At 46.0% G+C, this 21,258-nt stretch overlaps 1 protein-coding gene across 1 annotated transcript; it reads left to right on the forward strand.

Moving 5' to 3' along the window:
• The first annotated feature begins 13,876 nt into the window (after nt 1–13,876).
• Nucleotides 13,877–21,124, forward strand: LOC144166215 (nucleoside hydrolase-like). The gene is made up of 2 exons (XM_077695800.1): nt 13,877–14,038; nt 20,961–21,124. Exons 1-2 carry the CDS (start codon nt 13,891–13,893, stop codon nt 21,122–21,124), a joined length of 312 nt encoding a protein of 103 aa, XP_077551926.1. The 5' UTR covers nt 13,877–13,890.
• The last annotated feature ends 134 nt before the right edge of the window (nt 21,125–21,258 follow it).

Below are 21,258 nucleotides of genomic sequence, written 5' to 3' on the forward strand. Positions count from 1 at the left end.
TACAAGCGCCAACTGTAGTCCGGAGTCCACAGACCATGTTTGGGCTACTCTGAGTGCATTGAGGCGAATTTATTTAGTTGAAAAATCAATTAGAAAATGATGTCCTCCTCTCTGCATCCTCGCCCATTTTTTGTGGTGCTTTCGTGTGACGTCAGGAGGAGATGACTTGGCTTTACTGAGCTACTGCATGGCTCGCCGACCTACTGATAGAGTCAGTTGGCCCAGAGTTTATGGTACAGCGTTTAGTCCGCTGGCCGCCGACAGGACGTCAAAATTCGTTCACTCATTTGAATTTAAGCCATAACACGTTTGTGAAGAAAATATGCTTCGTTTCTTTAGTGTGTTATTTTGTGCACTGTATCAAGCTGCAAGTCCAGGTCGCTCCACACAAGCGCTGCACAAGCGCACATGCGACGCGTAGCTCAATCGTACGCTAGTAGAAAAATCTTAGGCCACTTGAAGGCTGGAGAAGCCAGCGAAGTGAATATAGGCACTAAGAAAATAAAGTCAACTAAAACTTTACGGTGAAGCGTAAAGCTAGGGAGCAGGAAGCAGTTTTTTGCGCTTTATGAACAAGCACAGCGGTTAGGAGCGTGACTACGTATCTGCTTATGTTTTTCGTCTTAAGCTTTTCCATCTGCATATAATTTTCTATCTAAGAGATGCCATTGCTAGATGCGAGATATTGTGGAAATTTTGTGGACGCTTACTGCACGAGCGCTATACAAGAAATAGTCACCTAAGCTGCTTGAAATGCTAAAACTAAATAAAAGTGTAAAGTGGTAATACATTGTATATAACATATTTCCAACGCCGGCAGGACTGGCCCGTGGCGTTCCTGAGAGAGCAGAGATATTGCTTTCTACATACTGTGATACAAGTCCGACTGCGTCATGTTGACCCACAACGGTGGCTCAGTGGCCAGGGCGTTGCGCTGCTCAGCACAAGTTCGCGGTTGCGATTCCCGGCCGCGGCGGCCGTTTTTCTGATGGAGCCGAAAAGCAAAAACGCCCATATGTTCGAGATTTCAGCACACGTTAAAGATCTCCAGGTGGTCAAAATTAATCCGGAGCCCTCCACAACGGCGCGCTTCATCGCCTGAGTTGGGTCGGCGCGTTAAAAACCACAATCAATCAATAATTCAACCGATACGTCATGGCATTCCAGACTATGTAGTTTCAACTTGTGAAACCTGATGTCTTCGACTGCGTGGGTTCTTGCGTGAAGTCTTTGATGCTTTTAAGCTTTTGAGTGCTAGGTTTTCCTCGGAGTATTGGAGTATTGTACCACTGAATTGTTTCTACAAAGATATGATTAATGCGTGTCTACCTGTTCCGGTTTATCGTCAGTTGTATGCAGTAGGTTCAGGAAAAGATGTTCTAAAAAGAGTGAAACGAATGCCAGTACGTTCATCCGTCAAATCTTTCTTCTTCAAACTTCATACCGGCAAGCTACCGGTAAAACCCTGGCTGCAGAAAAAAGGATTTTATGTGCACCCATAAACACCTAGCGGTCAATTATGCAAAAAACGTGAAACAATTGACTGTATTGTTTCTGATTGTTGCTAAGAAAACGGTGATAACGGTGTACTCTGGATTCGCCTGTCGCCTGTTAAACATTGTGTTGTTACTGTGCGGCGATGCTCAGGCAAACTCGGGCCCAATGAGCAAAGCGGAAACAGAAGCGTTTGATTACACTTTGGCAGCCATTCACAAGCTCAAAACAGGACTTTTTTCAGTTTTGGCCGACGTAAGGACGCTTAAGCACACCCAGCACCCAGGAAACGATTAGAAATGATATCAAGAGCATTTCTGAAACAGCTCCTAATCTGTAATCAAGCCCCTCCTTTTTGGGCACTTCCATGATACCGCAAAATAGAACAACGATCGATGTCGCCGATCAACAACACAAAATGACGTCAAGGTGTAAAGACTCCGAAAATAGGCTACGGCGCTCTCACTGCGTCCGAAAAGAAAGTTGTCGGGTTTTGTGCAGACAAATTTAAGGTTGCTGTCACTGGAGAGCAGTTTGAGCGTGTGCACAAAATAGGTCGGATCTATGCAGATAAGAATAGGCCTATAATTGCTAAAATGACTTTTTTTCAAAGACAAAACAACCATTCTTTCCCAAGCCCGTAAATTGAAGGGGACAACCATCTCTATCAGCGAAGACTTTTCCTTACCAACTATATAAGCAAGGAAAATTGCTTGAATTCAGCAAGGCGCTAATAAAATCGTGGAAACTGTCCGTCGACAAGCTGCGTGTAGTTAACGAAACATGCATATATGATAGCGCAACAGATTCTGTTGTCCCCTTAGCTGTTCCTTTCGGTACACCATCTGCCAGTACAGTGTTTCACCCACTCCCTCCACCCGTCACGCCATCTGTCACATCACCTCCGGCATAGCTAAATCGAGCCTCGTCACACCATACGCGCCAGAACAATACCCCTTGTGTCACCACACCGTTAATTACACTTGCATACACAACCATCTGTAGCTTACTGCCAAAACGCCACCATGTCAGATTTTTCTTAGAAGACAGTTGCACCGGCACTTGGACTCTGCCGAAACGTGGCTCTGCCCACCAAAACTTGGTTCTGCCCGCACATCCTTGACCCAGAAATTCTGATTGATTAAAATACATGCAACATGTATCGCAGAGAGGGCGCTAACCGAAAAGGAGGTGGTGTTTTGCTGGCTATAAGGGTTAGTATTGCATCCAATGCCGTTTATTTTGATCAGCCGCTAGGGATAGTTTGGGCCACATGCTACACGCGTTCAGGAAAGATACTGATAGGAGTTTGCTATCACCCACCCGACTCTAACCATTCCTTCGTAGAAAACCTTAGAAGCTGCATCACTGAAGCCAATGAGCTGTGTTCTCCCGATTTCATTTACCTTCTCGGTGATTTTAATTTTCCGGACAGTAACTACACTACACTATCATCCTGCTCCTAAACTTACATAAAATTCCTCAACCTTTCTCTAGATTTAAAAGTTTCAAAAATTGTCCGGCAACCTACTCGTGGACCAAACCTATTAGATCTAGTTTTTACGTCAGCCCCTGAAACCATTAGCTCGATGTCTAACCTTCATGGTCTCTCTGACAATAATCTACTCCAAGTTACCATTAAAGTGCCTTTACCTATTACAGGCAATTGCACTAAACAAATGCAGGAATATATAGGAGAAAATATTGACCTTATCAATGCTGAGCTAGAAATATTTTACCATATTTTTCTACCCTCCTTTGGTGTCCGGAATATTGAAGAAAAGTGGCCAAGTTTCAAAGATAAAATAACAGAAGCGGTAAGCAAACATTTACAGGTAGTACTATCGAAATTGATAAATCACATCCATGGTTTACAAAGTCTCTTAGACAACAGCGAAATAGAAAAAAGCATCTGTACAAACAGACAAACCGCGCCGGCACGCAGGAAACATGGCAGGAATATAAAAGTTATCTACTAACGTACTGTGACGCAATAGCTGCAGCCAAAAGTAAACAGTTTTCATTCGACATTCCATCTTTGCTCAATTCCAATCCCCCCCCAAAATTTGGCAAGAAATATCCCCTGCCTCGAATGTTAACAAAATCTTGTTAAAAGTTAATCACGTTGCTTTGGTTTCAGATGCAGAGTTCCCCATCATATTTAACAGACTTTTTAGTTTTGTATTTGCCACAGAAAGTCCCTCTAATGTCCCTATTCCTCCTGAATATAATTGGGCCTAAATGCAACCTATAGATATAGCCGTCGCTGGCATTGAACGTCTTATACCGAACAATAAAGTGTCAACTTCGACAGCCATCCACAACATCAACTCGAAAGTACCTAAAGGAACGACTGCAATACTAAGAAAATACCTATACCACATTTTTCGCAAGTCGTTATTACCAGGGCAGTTACTATCTGATAAAAAATATGTAAAATAGTACCCATTCACAAATCTGGCGACACTGACTCCCTCAACAACTATACCCCATTTCTTTAAGTTGTGTTTGTAGCAAAATGCTCGAACATATTGTCAACAAGCCACAGATGACGCAGTTGTCTTCGAGGAAAACAAGTTTATTGGAGCGAACTTGTGCTCTCCTAACAACTCAAAGAATACCGAGGCGGCGAAGTAGCAGTCACCAAAGTGACTTACGCATGCGAGCTACGGATAGTCGAATAACCTTGCTTCTGCTCTGCAGGCTTTTTATCTTTCGGCCGCGCGGTTCTCGAACCGTCGATTCACATCTAGAACATGCTAGATCCAAGAAGAATATTCTGGGGTGTTCACGTTAGATCGGAATGCTCTTCCTATCAGAACAGATAACACACGCGGCACAAAAAGAAAGAGTGGAACACGCGCTGCCCTTGGCACAGAGATAACACAGTACGGAGGAGCCGGGCGGTAAAAGCAAAACACAAATAAACACAATGCATGGTTTGCGGCAGTACCCCCCCCCTCAAAGAGTGCATCGACCCGATGCTAACAAAAGCGACAGTCCGAACAAATAAAAATAAAAGTTCGTCATCGTCCGTAGGAAGGTTTTAAGCGAACCACGTGGACGCCTCCGGACCGCGTGTGTCCTCGTGATGTGCCGGAGTCACCATCGGGGATCACTTCGTAGGCAAGTTAGTCAACACGTCGTAGAATCTTGTAGGGTCCGAAATACCGTCGCAGAAGTTTATCACTCAGTCCGCGTAGTCGGATGGGAGTCCAAACTCACAGACGATCCCCTGGGTGGTACTCGGCCAATGGGCGTCGGAGGCTGTAGCGGCTGTCATCCACCAGCTGCTGGTCCGTTGTACGAACTCGAGCGAGCTGGCGGGCCTCCTCCGCACGCTGAAGACATCCTTGGACGCCGGCGTTAAGGTTTTCGTCTTCTACTGGCGGCAGCATAGCGTCAAGCATTGTAGTCGGCGGTCTTCCGAAGACGAGCTCGAACGGTGTCATTTGCGTGGTTTCTTTGATAGCTGTGTTGTACGCAAACGCGACATACGGGAGCGCTTCGTCCTAGGTCCTATGTTCAACGTCGACGTACATGGATAGCATATGCGCGATCGTCTTGTTCAGACGTTCCGTTAGTCCGTTCGTTTGGGGGTGGTACGCCGTCGTTCTTCGGTGATCCGTGTTGCTGTAGCGTAATATTCCTTGCATCAGCTCCGTAGTAAAGGCTGTTCCGCGGTCGGTGATTAGGACTTCCGGAGCTCCATGTTGCAGCAAAACCTGGTTTATGAAGAACTTTGCCACATCCTGTGCAGTCCCTCTCGGAAGAGCAGCGGTCTCCGCATAGCGCGTCATGTAGTCTGTTGCTACGACAATCAATTTGTTATCGGATCGTGACGTAGGAAACAGGCCCAGTAGGTCCATTCCAATCTGTTGGAAGGGCCTCGATGTTACGGAGATCGACTGCAGAAGTCCGGCGGGTCTCGTCGGTGGCGTTTTTCGTTGCTGGCAGTCACGGCAGCTCCGGACGTAGTGGGAGACGTCGGAGATAAGGCGGGGCAAGTAGTAGTTCGCCTTGATTTTTTCAATTGTGCGCGCTGTGCCGAGATGTTCGGAAGACGGGTCGTCGACCACGCTTCCAAACTTTTGTCACGAAGGTCTTCGGGGATGACAAGAAGGAAATTCTGTCTTGTTCGGGGGCTGAAATTCTTCTTCACGAGGACGGAGTTTCTCAGGCTGAATGCTGGTAAGCTGCGTTTGAAGGTCCTCGGAACGGCGACGTTGCATCCCTCGAGGTAGTCGATTATGACGCGTACGTCGGAGTCGGCACGCTGCTGGGCGGCTAGGTTGCTCTCCGTCACGATTCCGAAGAACGCGCTGTCTTCATCAGAGTCTTGTGGTGGTGTGTCGAAGTAGGCGCGCGACAGGCTGTCACCGTCGGAGTGTTTCCTGCCGGATTTATAGAGGACTGTAACATCGAACTCCTGCAGGCGCAAGCACCACCGCCCAAGATGACTAGAGGGGTCCTTCAAATTGGCGAGCCAACACAGTGCGTGGTGGTCTGTCACAACCTTGGACGGTCTTCCATACACGTATGGGCGAAATTTTGAAATCCCCCATATAATTGCCAGGCACTCTTTCTTAGAGGCAGAGAAGTTTTTCGTCTCCTTGGACAGCCCACGGATGTCATAGGCGATTACCTTTTCGCAACCGCTTTTTTTTTTGGACGAGGACGGCACCCAAGCCTATATCACTGGCGTCCCTGTGTATTTCTGTTTCGGCGTTTTCGTCGAAATGACCCAGCACAGGCGGGATTTGCAGGCGTTTTTGGAGCTCGCAGAATGCTTTTTCTTGGTCGTTTTATCAGCTAAAAGGGGAGCTATCTTTCGTGAAGCGTGTGAGTGGCTCTGCAAGGCGTGCGAAGTTTGCGACGAAGCGCCGGTAGTATGCGCACAGTCCCAGAAATCTTAGCACACCCTTCTTGTCTTTCGGCCTTAGGAAGTTGGCAATGGCCGAAGTTTTTGCCTGGTCAGGTAGTACTCCCGCGGCGTTGACGACGTGGCCCAGAAACTTGAGCTCCTCGTACGCAAAACGGCACTTTTCGGGCTTCTGCTTTAACCCCGACGTGCGAATGGCATCGAGTACAGACTTCAATCTTGCAAGTTCTTTCTCGAAAGTCCGGGCGAATACCACAACGTCGTTGAGGTATACTAGAAAGGTGTGCCACTTCAGGCCAGCTAGCACAGTGTCCATGACTCTTTGAAACGTTGCTGGTGCCGTGCATAGCCCAAACGGCATCACCTTGAACTCGTATATGCCGTCCGGGGTTATGAATGCAGTCTTCTCTCGATCTTTCTCGTCCACTTCAATTTGCCAGTAGCCTGTCTTCAGATCTATCGATGTGAAGTACTTCGCATGGCAGAGGTGGTCGAGGGCGTCGTTGATTCGTGGCAGAGGGTACACGTCGTTTTTGGTGATCTTGTTCAATCGCCGGTAGTCAACGCAGAACCTCAGTGTGCCGTCCTTTTTCTTCACGAGTACGACCGGCGCAGCCCACGGACTTTTTGATGGGTATATAATGTCGTCGTTGAGCATGTCGTCGACTTCAGTCCGGATGGCTTCGCGCTCGTGTGAAGAGACGCGGTACGGTGACTATCGGGTAGGTCGGGCTCCATCTTCGGTTATTATTTGGTGCTTCGCTAGAGGTGTCTGACGTAGTTTTGCGCTCGGCAAAAAGCATTCAATATAGCGACGCAGCAAAGCCAATAATTTGTTCTGTTGTTCTTGCAGTAACGCCGGATTTACGTCGAAGGGTTGCGGAAGCTTGAAGGTTTCTACGGGTGTGCGTTCAAAGTTGGCTACCGCGATCACATCACTTGCTTCTTGCGTTTCTTCTAGGAATGCAATTGCCATGCCCTTGTTTAAATGCTGGTACTCCTCCGTGAAATCAGTAACCAAAACATGGGACTGGAGTTACCTGAAACGCGCAATGCCACTTGCAACAGAGACACCATGGTCGAGAAGACCTTTGATTACTGTCTACGATAGCGTCGACGTCAGGAGCAGCATTTTCACAGTATACTGCGATCATCAAGCTTGCGCGGGGTGGCAGGGTGACTTGATCATCGGCAATCCTTACAGCAGCACGACATTCGGGGTTCGGTTCCGGCGGCATGGAGTGATGGGGGGAAAACGGTATTGACTTGGTCTGCAGATTGATTATTGCACCGTTGTGCGTCAAACATCCATTTCGAGAATTACGCCGAGGGAGCAGCTAGGCAGAATGACGAAAGCCGCAGGGTACGTTGTGCCGTCTACGGTGACGCGCGATGTGATCGTTCCATTTGGCGTCACGAGGTTGCCTCCTCCTGTGCGTATTTGCGGAGCGCACCAACTGGTCATAAGACGCAAATGGCCCGCTCATTAATGAGTAGTCGGCTCCCGTGTATATGAGAGCGACTACATCAAAGCCGTCAATGGACGTCTGAACGTCGAATGCCGAATTCCTCGAATTCCGGGTGCGTCGTAGCGTAGTATCTCTGCTTGTACGTGTTGACGGTCGAGCACTATGCGTCGTCGTCTTCGTCGTATTCTCAGCGGCAGGTTCGGTCGCGTCGGGTACGCGTTGCGCCGTTTTGCTGTCGTCGTGTTCGGAAGTCACGTCAGGGTTAGATTCTGTCGTCCGACTGAAGGCATGTCGTTAATCATAGTCTTGAGCGAGTGGCTGCGTCGTTGGAGGGTTTTCATTTGCCCGTGGTCCTGCAACTTTACCAGCAGAAGTTGCTGCTTTTAGTTTCACCCGCGTGGGCTGGGGGACCTTCCACATGAGAAGTCAGCAGGGCTGCGGTGATTTGGCGACTGGTACGGGTAGGGCGACGGTGAACGGTTGAATCGGGCTGGTCCTCGGTTGGTGTTGGACAGGTAGTCTTCGATCTCAGTAGGGCGCTGTCCAGGTCGGGGGCGTGGTCCGTCGACGGAGAAGCCTCGCAAACCGAGCCTCTTGTAGGGGCAGCGACAGTAGATGTGGTCGGCCTTTCCGCACTGGTAACAGAGCGGTCGATTACCGGGCGTTCGCCACACCTCGGTCGTCCTTGGTGCGGGTGGTTGCACGGCAGGTGGCCGGGCCGGCGACAGGGGGGGGACGGTATGGAGTTTCGTAATGGTAGGGCGCAGTTGAGCGAGATCGGCGAACAGCAGCCGCGTAGGACATGGCTTGCGGATCGCGGGGTGCTTTTGACGTAGTTGATGTTCCCAGCGCTTGCTGCACTTCTTCCCTAATCACATCGATAAGGGAAGCGACTTGCGGCTGCGGTGGTGTGTGGAGAAGTTTCCGCAGCTCCTCCCTCACTATTGCGCGGATAGTCTCACGTAGGCTGTCTGCCGGAATCAGCATGCTGTCGACGTAGTTCACATTGGCCTCGCCAACAACGTTGCGGTCTTACTGCTTAGCACGCATTTCAAGAGCCTTCTCAATTGTACTGGCTCAGGGCACAAATTCGGCTACGGTTTTGGGCAGGTTGCGGACAAGTCCAGCAAACAATTTCTCCTTCACTCCACGCATTAAGAAGCGGAACTTCTCTTCTTCCGCCATGCAGGGGTCAGCACGCCTGAGAGCCCCTTCATCTCTTCGACGAACACAACAACACTTTCGTTAGGGTGTTGTGTCCGCGTCTGCAGCAAGACTTCGGCCCGTTCTTTTCGCACAACCGTGGTGAACGTCGTTAAAAATTGTGTTCGGAAATCGTTCCAAAACTCTAGGGAGCTCTCATAGTTTTTGAACCAGAACCGGACCAAGTGTGTGTATCCGCTAATTTCTTTTCAATACCGCACGGGCTATTTTATTTTGATTAGAGAGTGTCTGGTCACTCGCCTAGAATAATCTTGTTTGATCTCCAGTGCTGGCGTCGCAATTCGATGTTTCGAGAAACAATCGCGCCGATAGATAAAACATTAAAGCAGTTCTACCCAATCTGAAAGCTGTCGGAAGTGCAGAACAGTGGTTCACCATAATGGGCTGTACCGCCGTTATCCGCTTACTGCTACCACCCCAGGCAAATAAAATTTCCCGCCTTCACAGTGCTCGCGAGCCCCCTGCCTAAACTTGCTCCAGCGCGAGTTCTGTTCTCTTTGTGCTTTTCTCCCCGCACGTGCCGGCGTTACCCTGCCACCTTTTGGGTTTACTATCGTAAGAACCAACCCAGCGGGCGTCATTAACTAAAGGAACGCCGGCGCTGCCGTTTAATTATGTATATTTTCCCTCAAATTTACCAATAGTGTTCTTTGTGCTAAACAACGGGAAGATATATGACAAGCGCCAGCGTTTCACGAGTTTCGAACGATTATGGCTATAAGAACCGCTTGGCTTTCGAAGCCTCTGGGGTATGGCGCGAACAACAGCGTTACCCCGGGACGCCGCCTTGGTGCTCTATATACTTGGGTTGAGCGAGCGAGCTAGGATGACAAGGTTAGCGCCCAAAGTGCTCTGCACCTAATACTTTCAGGGTGGCTGATGCAATATTAGATAGCCGCGCACACCACTTTGTTGACTCCTGCTTCGCCGCAACGCCTTTCTTTGAGTAATTAGGGGAGCACAAGTTTGCAACAATATATTTGATGTTACTGCATGGCAGGTTCGTCGTCCTTGCCTATGGTACAATACACAACGTTAATCTTAAGCACAGAAAAAAAAACAGGAACACAGTACACAAGGACACGCGCCCGAGCGCAAGCGCAAACTAGCCCGAACGCAAGCCCTTCTTCAGGACAATACACAGTAGGCTATGGTGTTAGAACTAACATGATGCTGATTTGATCTTATATTTCGTCATACGATATTTAGTTCTGGTTTTCATTATTCTTTCAGGAGAAAGCTGACAGTCAATATAACCTTACTAGAGTATGAAGCAAAATAAATATTTATATTTTTACCTCACTTATATAATAGTAAAGGTAAAGGCTCCGCCATATCTTAATGTACATTTCTGTGAGCTAAACCCTGAAAAACAGAGATACCAAAAGGTAATTAAGTCTATATTTTCCCCTCCCACTATGTTGTCGCGGAATTATTTTCTTGTAACTAAAATAAGGTAATATTTTTGTAATATCTTTGTGTGCTCGTAGTTCTCAATTGTGCGTCACAATTGATTGTGCGTCCACGCTAACTTTCGGTTTCTTACCGGGAAAGTTCTTTGTAAGGCGAGGAAATTTGCGTTCGCGTTACCAAGGAGCCGGGCGTTTCTCACTGTACAAACTATATCTTCGTGGGATTTAGGTGCGCGATGCTCAGGTCCTGGGTAGTAATTGTTTAACTCTTGCAATTACTGCCGGCCTGTCGTGGCTTAGCGACGGCTGAGTCCTAACGTGTTCATGTGATGGCTCACGCAAGACCCATTTCGTCGTTTGTGTAGCTCTCGTCAACAGGATTGTTCCTCGCGTATGCGTTGTTTTCGCGTGTTAGCGATAGCTATCATCGCTCTCTTACTGGGGTAGTGGGCGCCTTTCATGTATATTCTACCCTTGCGTACTCATCACCGCGCGTGTAGCGCCCATTCTTCGTTTTTAAGTGCGAATGCACCTCTTAAGCGAGCCTGAAGCGTCCGCCGCCGTCCGCATAGCAACAGCTGCGGGTGCGCGCGCTCCTCGTCTTCCTGGGCAACGGGGGGAGATGGGCGCGCGCTGCCTGGCCGCTGACATGGCGCATACCCACGTGGGGGATTGGCCAGGAATCGGGCGTGAGAAGGGCTAATGCACCCGCTTAAAGGAGTACTGACACGAAATTTCAAAGCTGAGATCCGCTCTAGCAATCAAGTACAACGACAACACAAATAGGTGTCTGTGAATACATGCATCTTTTTTTCTTTGTAGTTGTGTGTGTGTGTGTGATCTCTCTTTCGCTAACATTACCGAACCGCGAAAATTCAACTCGTGCATTCGCACTTTCACATTCTTCCCCTCGGGGAAATGCGGGGAATTTTTTTATTCGTATATTTGTAAAGATTCGCAGTGCGTTGTGCTAGTGGTACGTTAACTTTGTTGCGCTGGTGGACTGTCTTCATGTGCTTGACGGCCGAAGCAATCTGCAGAGGATATTCGTAGAAGAAGCGAAAAAACAGGCGCTCATTCAGGTAGAATGGTAGGTGATGGTTTTACAGATGCCCTGTTGTAAGTTTGAAGACTATTGTCGATTACCAGATAAATCACACTTGAGGTCGCTGTTCTTATCTATGATAAACGGACTTTTTGTTAAACATTATGAGCACGCAACTTTGTTTAGTATTTGTTTCGTTGTGTGGGGTATGAAGGGGCCTAATCTATGGGAGAGATTGGGAAGGCCTAAACCACGCTTAGTGAGCCAGCTTTTTTGGTTCTTGCTTTGTTAGCCAGTTGTAGCGTGTTATAGCGGACTCTATTGTTTGACTTAGTCGATTGGGAGTGTGTTCAATTCATCGGTTGAGAAAGGCATGCCTAGTATTTTTGTTTATCGCACTCGGTTTATTATGTACCGTTCTATGTGTGTTTGTACGCTGCTGACCTCGGTGAAACCGCATTTTTCTCAAGAGACCAGAAGGAGTTCGAAGAATTCTGGCACAGTGGAGAGCCTTTGCCCTGCTAAATATGAGGACGTGTTGGCACCTAAGCCCACGATCAGGCGGTCCTGTGCGAACCGTGCCATGTCCCCTGCCACAGATTTGTTGCTTCTTTTTACTTAGTTCCGAATAATTTGCGGTATGGTAAAAACTGAAGGAGACGACAGGCGTAAAAAGAAGTCGCGCAGATACGATGTTGGAGGTAAGAGGCATTTTAGCAGTTTTCTTCGATAGGAAGTACTATGGCTTTTTTTTAATATCGTAGGACAGCATAAGGGTCGCAGGAATGCTTTGGATAGCATCCAAGTCATTGGTCCTAAAGTTCACGATTGTCGCACCCACTTTTGCTTCATACATTTTTTTGAAATAACAACCCGAGGCTGGCGTAAGAAAATGTCGGGGCAGATTCTAAATTGGCATCTGCGCGTCAGGAGTGTCAAAAGTGTCTAGGAAGTTTTTTTTTTACCTTACCCATCCTCCCGCAAAATTTGGTATTCATATCTTCGCCTTGCCGAAAATAAAATATTCCACACCTTTTGTTGCTGACGTGAGTGCCGAAATAATAAAGTATTAAAAAAAAAATTCGCGAGGACTACACCGGCGTTGTTGTAGTTGCCTGATGATCTTAAATTTATACGCGCTAGTGGGAGGAAGGAAGAGTGGCAGCGCGGTTATTGCCCCATGAACGGTTGTTATTGGCGTGTTGTACTAGAAATTATTGAAAGATGTCTTGTGTATATTTCATATATTTAGGTATATTCTGCAACTTTGTTGCTGGTAATAGTGACAATTACGTGTCTTCTAAACGCTCCGATTCCTTAATCTTATTAGTTGATGTTGATACTGGTGTCGACGATGCTATGGCACTTGCTTTGGCTGTGACTTCAGAGAATGTTTCGATAGAGGTTATCACTGTCGTAGCAGGCAACACCAACCTGTCAAATGCCTATAATAACACCCTCAGAGCCCTTCGTGTACTTAACCAAACCAAGGTGAGTGGAGCTCTTTTCCTTCGTCGTCTTTTCACAAATTTTACCTAAAATTGGCAAATGTCCCTTACACTCGATTTTCATTATTTCCGCGGTTCCCTTGCGGCAGCTATTGGCTCTTTGCACTTAGTTGAAACGTTTGCGCCATTTTCTTCTATAACAAAACACCTTACTGTAATCAGTTTATACTTTTGGTGGTCTGCAGTCGTTCGAGCACTCCTAACATTTATGCAAGTCACTGTGAAGACGATTGCAGTTTATGCAACCAGTGTAACTGAAGACGCCAGGTACCGTGATCAGTTTATACTTTTGGTGGTCTGCAGTCGTTCGAGCACTCCTAACATTTATGCAAGTCACTGTGAAGACGATTGCGGTTTAGGCAAGCAGTGTAACTGAAAACGCCAGGTACGGTGATCAGTTTATACTTTTGGTGGTCTGCAGTCGTTCGAGCACTCCTAACATTTATGCAAGTCACTCTGAAGACGATTGCGGTTTAGGCAAGCAGTGTAACTGAAGACGCCAGGTACGGTGATCAGTTTATACTTTTGGTGGTCTGCAGTCGTTCGAGCACTCCTAACATTTATGCAAGTCACTCTGAAGACGATTGCGGTTTAGGCAAGCAGTGTAACTGAAGACGCCAGGGTTTTTAAAAAAAGAAACACAAAACTGCAAATAAATGTAGGGCCAAATCAATTCAAAAGTTCTTTAATGTTTTTTTTACAGATTCCTGTATACAAAGGTGCTGACCGTCCGATTGATGGCCATTGGGAATACGAAGAAGTGTACTTTGGTGCTGACAATTTCGGAAATGTCAGCTCCAAGTACCCCATGGGAAACAATAGCGCCGAAGATCCAAATACTTACGGTTACCGTAAAATGATGGAACTGATCAAAAACCGCTCCGATTGCTCTTTGACACTGATGATGCTAGCACCGTTGACAAACCTTGCTATCGCCCTTCTCGTGGAACCAAGTCTGACTGAGAAGCTGAAGGCAATATATATTCTGGGCGGGAATAAGTGCGGTAAGTTTTATATCTTTCTTACTGCTAGACGCGAAGTTGCAGCACAAAGCTTCAACCAGTGCTCCTCGTCTACAGACAGAAGACATTGCGAATGAACGTCATATTAGTTAGTATCAAACAACATGAAACACTTTCTAAATAACTCACTCAAGCGGCTCATAAATCAAACAATAACAACACGACTATACCATCTTAAAACTGTACCCGAATCCGCTGTGGGTGACGTGAGATTCACGGTGAATTTTATCGCGCTTAGTGGCAAGTGGGGCGTAGAGGTAAAACATCCGCCTCTCGTGCAGAAGGACCGTGGTTCGAATCCCGGTGCCGGAAATTTCACACCGGATTGAAAAAAAATCCGCGTATATAGAATTGCTGAATGGGGCTTGTGATGCGGCCTGAACACAGTGACCATTGCCGATAATGCACTCCCTCAATAGAGCAGGATTGGCCACCCTCGTGTAGTAACGACCACAACCTTCCATGAATGCGCCAAGTAACCCACGGCCCTCAGTCTCCATTGGCTGCGTAGAAATTGACCATGGCGGCGGTCAGACGTGTGACGCATCAGAGGGTGCTAAGAGTACCTAGACCCGTACAAGCCGCCATTGCAATCTGAACCTGGCAACCTTTAACAGGAGAACCTTATCTAGTGAAGAGAATCTACAGGTGTTGTTCGAGGAATAAAAGGGCATTAAATTGGTTGTCCTGGGGCTCAGTGAGGTTAGGAGGACAGGTGAAGCCCTTACAGTGCTGAAAAATGGACACGTCCTTTGTTACACGGTCTAAAAGAGAGAAGAGTACTGGAAGTGGAATATCTAGTCAATAAAAGCATAGCTGGGAACATAGAAGAATTCTCCAGCATTAACGAAAGGGCAGCAGGTCTTGTAATTAGGTTCAATAAAAGGTACAAACTCAAGGTGGTACAGAGATATGCGCCCTTATCCAGCCACGACGACCATGCATAATTAATACCTTCTTTTGCAAACGGGAGAGCCTGAAGTATACGTGGAGGAGCCCGAATCGGGAGCACAAAAATGAAAAGACTTCATATTATGGGATAACCCTGTCGTCGTGAAGGATGTGGAAGTGCTCGGAAGGGTAAGGTGTAGTGACCACCGTATGGTAAGATCTCGAATTAGGCTAGATTTCAGGAGGGACCTTAAGAAGCTAGTACAAAAAAGGCCGATAATGAGATAAAAGTAAGACGTAAAGTAGAAGAATTCAGGGCCGTGCCCCAGAACCAATATTCAGCTCTTAACGAGGAAACAGAGTTTACGACACAGGAAGCCAGCGACAACATTACACGCATTATCACGGAGTGTGCAGTAGAAGTCAGGTCACGATGGCTAGACAGGATACCGGCAATAAACTTACCCAGGAAACAAAAGATCTAATTATAAAACGGCAAACCATGACAATCTCCACCCCAGCTGACAGAATAGAACTAGCGGAGCTTTCGAAGTTATTCAATACGCGTAAACAGGTAACATTCGGAAGTATAGTATGGAGAGGATCGAATACGCTGTAAAGAACGGAGGTGGCCTTAAGGCAGTGACAAGGCGTCTTGGCGCGGGGAAAAATCAGATGTATGCACTTGAAGAAAAGCAAGGCAGTGTAATCACAAATAGTGATAAAAAAGTCACAGTAGCTGAGGAGTTCTTTAGGGATTTGTACCGTAGCTGGGACATCCAGAATAATGCCGGACGAGAAAGGAGTTCAGAGGAGATGGACATCCCACCAGTAAAGACCGAAGAAGTAAGAAGGGCTTTGAAAGAATTGAAAGGGGGCGAAGCACCTGGTTACGATCAGATAACAGCAGACCTCTTGAAGGATGGCGGCGAAATTATGTTTGAAATACTCGAAAACCTGTATACGCAATTCCTAATGACCACAAGTGTACCGAAATCTTGGAATAACGCGAACATCATCATAAGTCATAAGAACGGTGACATGAAGGACTTAAAAATTACAGGCTGATAGGCTTACTGTCAGTCGTCTAAAAGGTGCTTACCAAGGTAATCGTAAACAGAATTTGTCCCACATTATATTTCAGTAAACCGAAAGAGCAAGCGGGGTTTAGTATATTCTATTGAACAATGAACCATATTAACACGATCAATCAGGTGATAGAGAAGTCGACAACGCATACTGAGCCCCTATATATGTAGCCTTCATAGATTATGTGAAAGCATTTGACTCTGTCGAAACTTCAGCAGTAATTAAGACATTACAGAATCAGGGTGTAGACGAGCATGATGTAATAATACTGGAGGATATCTACAATGAATCCACAGCTACCATCATCATTCATAAAGAGAGCACTAAAACACGTATAAGGAAGGGCGTCAGACAAGGAGACACGATCTCTCCAATTTTATTCACAGCATGTTTAGAAGTATTAAGAAACGTGGATTAAGAACAGGTGGGAGTAATGGTTATTGGAGAATTCTTCAGTAACCTCAGATTTGCTCATGACGTTGCCTTGCCAAAAAACTTGGATGACGAATTGCAAAGCATGCTTTCCGCACTGGACAAACAGAGTAGAACCAAATGCCTGAAAATATTCTGCGGAAAACCATAGAAGTGATCGATAAACTAGGGACAGCACAGCGGTTTGAGATAGGAGGCAAGGCAGTGGAAGCGGTAAGCGAATATATGTACTTAGACCAGGTTGTGACCCCGGATCCCTATTATGAGGCAGAGATAATTAGAAGGATAAGAATGGGGTGGAGTGCATACGGCAGACATTCTCTGATATTGAATGGCAGCCTACTATTGTCCCTGAAGAAGAAAGTTTATCACAGCTGCATGTTACCGGTACTCACCTACTGGGCAGAAACTTGGAGGCCAAGCCAAGCCAACCCAATCGAATCCAATCCGATGGCCCTTGCGAGAGAGTGTTCGCTATCGGAGAGGTGAGGGGGTGAGCGGCGGAGAGCGCAATTCGCGTGGCGATAAGAATGGGGGAGGGGAGTGGACGGACAACAACAACGCCGTATGGAGGGACAAGGCGAGTGAATGAGATCCAGTGGCATGTAAAACGTGTACTTTCGAACACGTTACGACGAGAAATTCTTATATCAAAACCAGAAATACTAAATATTCAAAGTGGAATGTGAAAATCTCAAATATATATCCGAAATCGAAGCCGGCTTTGTGCAAAGATGAAGAGTGCCTTTACACAAAATGTAACTGATTTCTACATGCTTCACCATCGAAGCCTTTACCTAGAGTGTTGAGGAAAAAAGGACTATCACAAGACGCGATAAGCGGAAATTGAGGGGCAATACAAGGTTAATTTGAGATACAAATGGCGACGCTATAAATGAAGTGGCCAAAGCTCTTTATTAAAGAGCCGGATGCATCGTGATAAGTGTAAGTTGTCCGAGGACGCTGGTTGTTCAAGGTTTTTCTGCAAGGAAGCGTTCTTAGGCCAATTTTATTTTTCAGATACATAAATGACATTGTACAATGCACAGACAACGCCGCATTTGTTTCATATGCTGATGACAGGACAATTCGGAAACAGAGAATTGGAGAAAATTCGGAAACAGAGATAGAAGTGAAGGCCAACCAAACACTATCTGGCCGAGGTTTTTGGGTCTCGGTAAATTCTTTAAAAATTGACCCTTGGAAAAGACGCGTTATCTTGTACGCGGCTAAAGGAAGAACCTTGAAAAAAAAGCTGAATTTATTTCTCGCCCCTCAGCAGTTAAAGATGGCGGATTCAGTTAGTACTCTTGGAGTATATTTCTTGCATTCAAAGTTGTCATCCGCAATTAGTGTCCTTGCACGTATGAGAGGCAATCTCCCTACAAAGAACAAAATTCTTATTCACAATGCATTGATATCATCTCTCTTGCAGTACTGAGCATTGTGTGATGTACTAGTGGTATCACAAATTTGCGGAAGCTGTATTTACTGCAGAAAAGTGTCATACGTCATATTGCTACCGTGCAATATACTTCTACAAAAATCTGTTTCCACCGTACGAAATTCTTTCCGTGTTTTGTTTGTACGATTATCGGTCGATGTTGTAGTACAACACTACTTTTAGGTATGGCACCGATACCATACTAGGAAACTTACGTGTTCGTCTAACCGGGCACAGTGACATTATTGCAGTACCCGCACCTAGAAAAACTCATGATGAAAAATCTCTGTCTTACAAGCTACCTTCCTTGCTATCTTTATTTAAATTAAGAAGATTTTGATCCGTCGTATAATCCAAACTATCTCATCAAATGCTTCGCCCAGCTGGTTTTATCTCTGGAATAGTACATGCCTCGAACTTTATTCCCTTATCTTTCAAATTGCGGTTTTTAATGTTCACGTCACTTCATGACTATACCGATGAACTTTTCTGTACTGTTTAGCGTTGTTGCAATTTTTTGTATTACTCGATGCTATGTAACACTTGTCAATTTATTTGTACTCATTGCTCATGGCTGACCATCATGGTTCTGTTTGCTAACTTGTAACGGGGTCGGGGCTTTTTTTTCTTCTCCGTACTCCTTCTTTCCAAAGGAAATTAAAATGTTGGATTGATTTGTTGAGTCGATTGGTTGATAGTGCTTCGGAAGGACGTTGCAGTATGAACAAATGAAAGTCAAGATAGCGCAGACATGCGCAATGGTAGGTAGCCTAAGCACTTCACCATAGCCAGCAGTCGAAGCTTAAAAATACTAAGCCAGAAAATGACTAGTAAAGCATAATACGAAACAAAGGAACTATTGGTGCGACAATAGATTTCAGAAATTCTGGAACACATAGGTGTCAAAAGAGACGTGTACACAAAATTTGGTGAAGTGGTCAAAATATATTAGCAGTACGACGTTTGCCGCAGCGCCACCTACAAGACGGAAAACAGTGAGGATCATTACAAAGTACGTGTTGTATAACACTAGTGATGAATATTGAAGTAATATAATGTAAACATTTCTAGAAGCAATGAGCACTGCAACCTACGTGATTGAGAATATAAAAGCAGCCACAATACTACATGTACATTGAAATTACAGAAGGTAAGAAAAGAATACGTTACTGGAAGCAGCGCTGTTCCGCGCGGGAATTTTGTTCTTTTCTGGGAATTTCCTTTCTTCGGGTATTTTGGGCTATAATTTTTACCACAAGACAAAATGTGGATCTTTAATGAATGCAAGAAATTTTAGGAGTTTAGTATTAAAAAGGGAAACAATGTCAGTAATCCGGACCCCGCATCAAACGGCGACTCAGAGCTGATTTCTCGTTGGTGGGCGACGTTAAGACACGTAATCGCAACAGTCTGGCCCGCGAGACTTTGCGTACCACCATGGTGGTGAGTTTCATATTCAAATCCAAAGGTATTTGCGGCCCCAGTTCGAGGCTACGCCGAAACACAGCGCTGTTCAAACACAGGAGAACGCGCCAGTAGGCGAAATGCGCAGTTTATGTATTCCGTTAAAACTTTGGCTTAGTACTGAATCAAACTCAATCAAAATCGTCAAATACCCAACAATGCCTTGATCTTTTTCGTATCAAAAATTCTAGCTTACAGCATTAGCATGCAAAATTAGCCTGCTGTTTGGTACAAAACATTACATGCATAGTCAAACGCTGCTGAACGGCGGATGTAGAGGAATTCGTTTCACGCTGAAACTGTTTGTCATAGGTGGCGCTGGCTAACACCCAAAATCGTTTAAGAATCCAAGTAAAAACCTGTAATCTGCAAAAAGAAAATGCATGGCAATTTGGCGAAAATTCTTGTGAAACATGCACGGATAAGTGCGAAAAATAGTACGTTTGGGAAACAAGAATTACAATTTTCTCCGCTGGACGAAGCACGTCTTGTATTTTTTTGCAGTCCAAAAAGCACAGTCATTTGTTCCAACTTGAACCTCTCAATTTTTCACCAATTTTCCCCTATAACTACACGGACTTTATTCATTCGAATCCGTAAGCCTCAAACTTACCGTTTTGTGTAGCAGGCGCGTTAGTCCGCCTTACTTCCGACTTCTTGCCAATCCGCCACGTGGACATTCTGTTTTTTGCCAGCCCTTCACTTGGCACAAGCCCACCTGCAAGCCTGGATACGTACCTGAGCCTAGGGGCCTGCCCGTTAGCTTTTCTTGTAGCGCAAGCTACACTACGCTACTTCGGGCAGTGTTTGCGGGGTGACCAGTTTTGCCTTTGAGCGCTAAACGTCAAACCACACCCCCTTCAGCAAGCGCCAGGCACGGAGCAGCGGCCCGATAACTCAGAGAGATAGGCGGCAGTGGAGAAATAAACGAGGAGAGAAAGGAGACGTGCGCGGGTCGTGACGGAGACAGGCAAGGAAACCGCTGCCCCAGCGAAAAGCGCGCGCCACGAAGGAAGGCCACGTATGGCCCAGAACCGTGTGCGATGAGGAAGACGAACAGCCGGCTGTTGTCCCTCGTACTGCGGTGAAGCTTAAGCAACGCCTTGAGGGGAACAAGAGGAAAAAAGCTAGTGTTAGGTACAGCTTCGCTACTTTCAAGTCTTTTAGATTGGTTTGAGCTTCCTTAATTTTCTTTTCCTGTTCGGACACGTCATACTTTTGTTCAAATATCTACTTTCAAAATTTTTCACCAATCATAGCGTGTTATTCTGTGCTCTTCATTGAAATATTCAAAGTTATTTTGTGCAGTTTTGTGTACCGGTAGCTTTAGTTCTCCTTACGCCCGCTTCTTCGCTAATCCCCCAGGTGTGGACGTCCGCTCGGCAATTTCTTGGCATTTTTTTCTATGAACGGATGGCGCAACCAAGAGCTCAAACTATAAGCTGATAAATATATCTTGATATAGCCAACCCAGATTTATATGATTGCAACCATTCACTTTTTATGTACACTGAAGTTATTCGTAATCTTGTTGTTTTGTGTGTAATCTGATTTAAAGCTCACCGAATTTATTACTTTGCACAGGTCGAGGAAACATCCTTCCAGGTTCTGAATTCAATTTCCTCACGGATCCAGAGGCTGCACTTGTAGTAGTGCAGAGGGCGACGTGTCCAGTAATCATTATTCCGTGGGAGACGGTCCTTCAAACAACCGTTTCCTGGGTTTGTATATGCATTTGTTACTTTTAATACTGGTAATAATGAGCACTTTTGCCACACAATGTAGTGTATGCGCTTTGCAAATCCACATAGCCGTACACAAAAAAAAAAACAGTTACGGGTGTTTGCTTGTGTGAATGTGAAAGCATTGCAGTGTATTTCAA

Source organism: Haemaphysalis longicornis, unplaced genomic scaffold, assembly GCF_048455015.1.
Source record: "Haemaphysalis longicornis isolate Haplotype H1 unplaced genomic scaffold, Haemaphysalis longicornis Haplotype H1 scaffold_16, whole genome shotgun sequence".
Taxonomy (NCBI): Eukaryota; Metazoa; Arthropoda; class Arachnida; order Ixodida; family Ixodidae; genus Haemaphysalis; species Haemaphysalis longicornis.

What these genes read in the sequence shown, in the direction of transcription:
- LOC144166215 (XM_077695800.1), top strand. Translation starts at nt 13,891, where the DNA reads ATGATGGAACTGATCAAAAACCGCTCCGATTGCTCTTTGACACTGATG. An exon ending in TCTGGGCGGGAATAAGTGCG is followed by an intron (nt 14,039 to 20,960) that starts GTAAGTTTTATA and finishes TACTTTGCACAG; the next exon opens with GTCGAGGAAACATCCTTCCA.